This window comes from Drosophila hydei, unplaced genomic scaffold, assembly GCF_003285905.1.
Source record: "Drosophila hydei strain 15085-1641.00,03,60 unplaced genomic scaffold, DhydRS2 tig00008119-arrow-pilon, whole genome shotgun sequence".
Lineage (NCBI taxonomy): Eukaryota > Metazoa > Arthropoda > Insecta > Diptera > Drosophilidae > Drosophila > Drosophila hydei.
In genome coordinates, this window is record NW_022045830.1 from 3,371,360 (window position 1) to 3,377,760 (window position 6,401).

Here is a 6,401-nt window from a genome sequence, read left to right on the forward strand (position 1 = left end):
GTGGACTCCATAAAGTAGTTGATCAGGACGACAAGCAGAGTCGATTTAGTCCGTCTGTCTGTCTGTATGAATGACCGCGTTATTCTCAAAACTCGAGACTTATTATAATATTTTTTGTAAGAAACCATCTGAGAAATAATACAATATGCTTATATGTATATATTTATATATATATAAATTTATAATTGGCACGATCACTAGCTGTTTATATATATTTGTCTGTCTTTTATATCATGTAAAAAATTAGTAAATGTGCTCAAAAGCAGAAAGGCAAAAACACATTTGATTCACATATAGATGAAGTATATATGTATTACATATATGTGACCGATAAGAATGACAAGCTGTGTGTATATAGCTAGCTTTATCTGTTCGCCTTTCCCCTGCTGCTTCGAACTTAATTCAAACTGAGCGTAAATTTTCACTCAAAGGGGCTCCCTAGCTCTGCTGGAGTTGCATTTTGAGTGACTTTTGGGTATAAAAGGGCGCAGCAGCGGCTGTGGACGATCAGTCAAGTTCAGACGTGGACTAGGTCAGTCGGTGCGGTTTAGTGCAAGTGGTGAATAAACTTAAGTTTTTTTTGTTAAATTGTTTAAATTTAAATAATTTGTATTTATTTAATAAATATTGTATTTAAATGTATATTTAAGTTTTTTTGTTTTTAATTATTTGTTTAATAAATGTTTAATATTTAATTGCTTACGTGTTAAAAATATATAATTTGTAGTACATTATTAGCTTTTAATGATTATTATTAATAAGCACTAATTGTTATTATAATAATGATGTTAGTCCTAATGTTCATTAGCGATAATGATCATTCGGAATTCTGATTATTTATGTTCATGATTATTACTTGTAATTACCATTAACGATAATGATCATTAGAAATAAGATTATCTCATGATCATTTTCGTAATGTTACTTTAGTAACGATTCTCTTTACAATTGTTAATTCATTTTATTATATACATAATTTGTTAATTTTATATACATATTATTATTATATATATAATAATATTAATTACTATTATTATATACATAATTTTTGTCATAGGCAGAGAATCTCTTCTTTTAATTATTATTTTTATAACATATTTATATTATATTTATATATTTTTTGTAACTAAATGACTTATTTATGATTTCTTATTTATTTCCTTATTTGAATTTTATAATTTATTAATTTAAATTTTAAACATTAATAAATTAAATTATATTTAATTTTTGTAGATGCTTACCAATCACATTCATGGCTCAATCAGATCTTCAACTGTCTGTTGCAAACATGCCGACAAAAACAATATACCCTGTATTCCCATTACATACATTAAGTGCTCAATATTTATAATAATATTTATCTAAATACTAATGCCTTTGCTAATAATGATTCAATGCCTATATCTAAGAGCTGCCTTTAAGCAGTTCACTCTAACTTAAGTTATGCCATAAATTTCAAATTATGATTTAGTAGAGCCTCAGGCGAGTATCTCCTACTGCTTGTCATGCTGTATATTTATAAGGCAGCCTCTGTCTGCCTGATATATTGAGCTGAGCTGGGAATTTTTATTATACTCGCTCTCTCATCGGCGATTGAGTTAATTACCATTTGAATTGTGCTGCATGGACAATTGTTATTTGTTGCGCGGCGTCGAATGTGGCCAACGTCAAGATGTCCTTTTGTGGCTGCCCAGTTGTTGGCCAGTTGCTGTCTTCTCTTTAATTTATGTTGCGAATAAATGTGTCGCAAATCATTATGCGGAACATTTTTCTATTTGTTTTCTCTTATTTTTTTCTGTTTTCTTGCAGTGTATGCGAGGAGTGTTGGGAACTTTATTTAATGGCTTGGAAATGGAAAGAATAAACAAAAAGCAACAAACAAAACATGAATAGAGAAAAGAGCCGCAAACCAAGACGGAAACAATACCAGCCACAACAACAAGAGCAGCAACTGGAGTCGAATTGGGAGCAGCATGTGGAGCAGGTTCCACAGTGCTGCCCCATTGGGGCTTCAGTTGAACGGGCCATCTAAATATAGACACAAATCACAAAAAACTCAGAATACGAAAGACAAAACCTAAGCTATTGTTCCTCTACTCGTTGATGTAGCTTGCTGTGGTTGTTGTGGTGGCGGGCAAAGGAGCATATTAAATCAAAAAGTGGTGCAACTGCGTCGCCCTGCTCATACAGCAAAAGTTGAGTGGAGCCAACACACATACAAAACACAGTCAGGGATTAAAGGCATCGCGTCGACGGCAAGGACGACGTTGAAAACGTGAACGACGTGAACGTTTAACGCCTGCAGGATATTTATGATCATGAATTTTCTTATTGTACTGAATTCTGGGCTCTGAGCTCGTGCCCTGTGCTTCAACTGTGGCCGCGGATGCCGGCTCGGGCTTCAGTTTCGGTTTCAGTTTCAGTTTCGGAGCTGCCGGCTCCGCTTGTAAGCGATTTATTAAAATGTGCAGCAACACGAAAACTGAAAGGCGGCCAACGGACAGGACAGCTGTCTGTGGCAGGAGCCCCGGCAGCACTCCTCAGTCACTCACCCGTTCGCTCCAACGTGCCGCAGCGTATGAAATGTGCGCCCATTTATTTATACACATCGCTGCGCCGCGCCCACCAATCGACAGAAATGAGTTATAAAACTTCAATAATCTCGGCGAAATGTTTATTTATGTTTAGCACGAGAGCCAGCTGAGCCAATTGATGTGGGTGTGGGGTATGCCCAGCTCAAGGGTCTGGGTATGCAAAGGAGCGAGGAGAGAGAACGCTAGCGAACGCCTGGGGCCTGCCATTACAATATTTGCATCGTGTAGGGTGCGGTGGTGGCTGTTGCCTGGGTGGTGCAAGGAGCACTAACAGCGAATCAATAACAAAATAAATCGTTTTACAACCGCAGGACATTGTATTGTGTTACACAAAAGATTGGCAATGCCACGCCATCGGCCCCCACAATCCCCCCTGGAGCCAAAGCGAAAGCGAAAGAAACGACAGCAACAAGAAGAAGAGCACGCAGCACAAGTACAGCAAACAATACCAGGCACTTGGCACAGCGAAAACAAGCAATGAAAGGATATTATAGTAAAAGTATTTACAAGATGAAAACGAACAAAAGCGAACGAACAGCGCCCGGCCAGGACGCGCTGCGCAAAGGTAAGGCGAAAATATATAAAGTGAAAGGAAGTAGAAAGTATAAATCGTTGCAATCAATTTTTGCTATGTGGTACGAATTGATAAACTGCCCAAGCAGTTCCCTGCTGATGCCGCTGCTGCTGCTGTTGCTCGTGTAGCATCCGCAGAGGTTGGCTGCTGCGTTGTTGCAAGCCGATACGCCAGGTGAGCTGGATGGGCTCTGGCAGTGCTGCCTGCCGGCTGCAGTGCTTCGATCTGGGTTACCTACATAGCACTTAAAGCGAGCGCCATTCGACTTGGTGTCTCCTCGTTTCGATATCCTCTAACTGATTGAATTGCAGCAAGGAGTTTATATCGATTGGGTAGATGGCTGAAAAGGCAGTCTCAACTGGAACCGAAATGACGTCTCGTATAGCTGAGAGTTGGATGCAGTTGTTTGCAGGGTAACTCCAGGTCGAGCAGCTGCTGCCACAGTGTATCACTCTAGTTTACGATTTGTTTTTGGCGCAAGTCGCTGTATAAGTGGGTGTGGCCTGTTCAGTGCAGCAGCTCTGGTTACCGAACGCTCTTCTGGTCATGCGATGCTTTATGGATTGGCGCACATTTAATTTGTATTGTGGCCCGCATGGAAATGATTGCAGTTCGAATGTTCTGTGCGCTTGCAGCTCGTTAATTTAATTCTCATTATGTTTTGTTAGTTTATCTCACATCTCACTTAAGCATAGCCCACATATTCAAAATTGAAGTATCCGTGCTTCTCGCGGAAACTGGAAACAGGTTCGCCGGGCAAGCAGCCATTGCGGCAGTGACAGCCGCGGGGATTGCACTTGCCACGGCCGCACCAGGTGCCCACAATGCCATCGCCATTGCCGCAGATCTTCTTCTCGCATGTCTCGTGGTTGTGGTACTTGCCCCCATAGGTCTGGCAGCTGTGCTCCTTGCCGGGAGCCAGCTTGAAGAGGATCTTCGACGGCTTGCAGCAATCGGCAGTTGCGCTTGCCGCCAGGCACAGCAGCCAAATGGCCATAGACAGTGGAGCAATCAAGGCCAATCTCATAGTGCTGACGAATCTATCCAGACTGATGCTAGTCTACCCCAAAATATGGCTTTATATGGCTTCGACTAGTCTCGCCTCGGTATCTTCCAACAAGCGATAGCAAAGCGCAACATTTCTTTGTTAATTGCTGCTAATTGGAATCTGTTTCAACGCCAATCAGTGCGCGCAAATCGACACAGTTATTAATTGTTGATAAATGGCTTAGGTGCGTAACCGATAAGCCATTTAATTGCAAAGCTCTGTGAACTAAGTGAGAATGGAAACTGAGTATAACATGCAGTGGAAATGCAGGCATACACATGGGCCATATTAGGCCATCTTTGGTGGTGGCCGCAGAATAAAAAAGTTCACTTAATTCGTATCTTTTCAATAACTTCTATCAGAATAAACATTTATAGTTGGGGAATATCTGTTTATCTGTATTAAATTGCTCTAAAATTTCTATCTATTGCTCTTCGACTAAACAAAATGCACATTATATATATAGAAATCGCCGTAGTAGTTCTGGAACTGCTGCAATGGATTGCCCGTGCGGCAGCCGTCTTCGCAATTGCAGCCAAATATGTTGCATGGCCCCTGGCCGCAGTAGATGCCCTCGACGGCAGTTCCATCATCGCAAATGAATGCCTCGCAAATGCCATTCTGAGACGTCTTGGCGCCATACAGCTTGCACTCATCCTCCTCGTCGATCAGCTGAAAGGCTATCTGCTTCGAGGGGCAGCAAACGCCTTCGCTGGCCTTGAAGTGCTGCAGCAAAGTGGCCAGCAGTGGCAACAGCTTGAGCCAGTTAGGCAATGAGCTGCCGAACAACATGTTGCTTCAGTGAATCGTCTCAAAATTTGATAAAAAGTATAAAATGATTGTGTGCAGCTGCAACTGTAGGCAGATCTGAACTTATTTATGTTCGTTGACTTTTCTATATGCTATGAATGCTATGTCTAAGCGACATTATTTAGATATATATTTATAAAGTAGATATCTTAAAGATTCATAAAAATATATTAAATCATTTAACGAGCATAAATTGCTAACAATCTTCAATCAATTTCGCATGCTAAGCTGCAGCAGCTACCATAACCGATTAGGCCATGGAGCGCCATCCAGCATATTATGGTAAAAGTTACGTATACGCCGCATGGGCATGCACTCGGAGTAAAAATGAAATTTATATGCAAGATACAACAGGCAGGCAGATAGAGCGAGAGAGAGAGTGTGTGTGCGCGAGTGTGAATGAGTGAGTGCGGCATAACGTTGCTGTGTTGGGCAAGTAAATATTTTATAATTTAATCAACATAAAAGCAACAAAGGCAATGACAATGGAGCCTGTACGACTGTCGCGACTGTCGCTACGCCTCTGCGGTTAAGCGAGGGGAGTGGCACAATAAAATTGGTAAAAGAAACGGGAAATGCCAAAAACGAATGTCAAATACGTTGCGCGATAATGTTTAATGATAAGCAGGCGAGCGAGTCGGAGTCAACGCGAGGCGAGGCGAGCCGAGGCGCAGCGAGGCCAACTTGAAATACAGTCGGCAATAGTCAAAGATGTTTATCGTGCGACGAGTGTGCGACAATAAAAGCGAAGACAGCAGCCATGTGGCGCAGAAGGGACGGCGGGCATCGAGCAACACAGAAGACAGTGTGGCTGCCACTGACAAATGGAGCATGCTTGACATGGGGGTGGGGCGGGGATCCCGTTGTGTCATCCAAACAATGGACAAGTTTATATTTGCATTTATTTCTATTAGGCGCACATTTGTCAAAAGCTGTTTATGTGCCTCTGGGCAAGATGAGATCTTGATCTGTTAGCCAACTCGTCGGCCCGACTTTAACAGGGCCCAAGCCAAAAAAGCAGAAAAGCAGCAAAGCCGAGAGGAAGTGCTTTAAGTAACTTCCAGCCTGTGCTCTGCAATAAAATATTTATTCGGTATTGTCGTGCACTTTTATTTGACATCATAAACAAAAGCCACGAAAGTGTAAACACAACTTGGCTCAACATGCGCATTCGGCAGGAGGTTGTTTGCACTCAGCTCTTCTTCTTGTTGTTGCTGTTGCCGTGTTGTTGACTTATTTAAGCCATAAAGTGCTCTCGCGCACACACGCACACTCGAATATTGACACGAGCACGTGTGGGTGTGCCAAATTTAACGCCCCTGTACGCACGTTCATAGACAGAGACAATAGCAATGGCAAAAAGCAAACAACTCCA

General features: G+C 41.7%; 1 protein-coding gene across 1 annotated transcript; it reads right to left on the reverse strand.

The window, feature by feature from the left end:
- Positions 1–3,853: 3,853 nt before the first annotated feature.
- LOC111592692 (protein Diedel) lies at positions 3,854–4,195 on the reverse strand. The gene has a single exon (XM_023305059.2). The coding sequence runs from the start codon at positions 4,193–4,195 to the stop codon at positions 3,854–3,856; it is 342 nt and encodes a 113-aa protein (XP_023160827.1).
- Positions 4,196–6,401: the final 2,206 nt, after the last annotated feature.

Coding starts and splice junctions, on each gene's coding strand:
- LOC111592692 (XM_023305059.2), bottom strand. CDS start 4,195: ATGAGATTGGCCTTGATTGCTCCACTGTCTATGGCCATTTGGCTGCTG.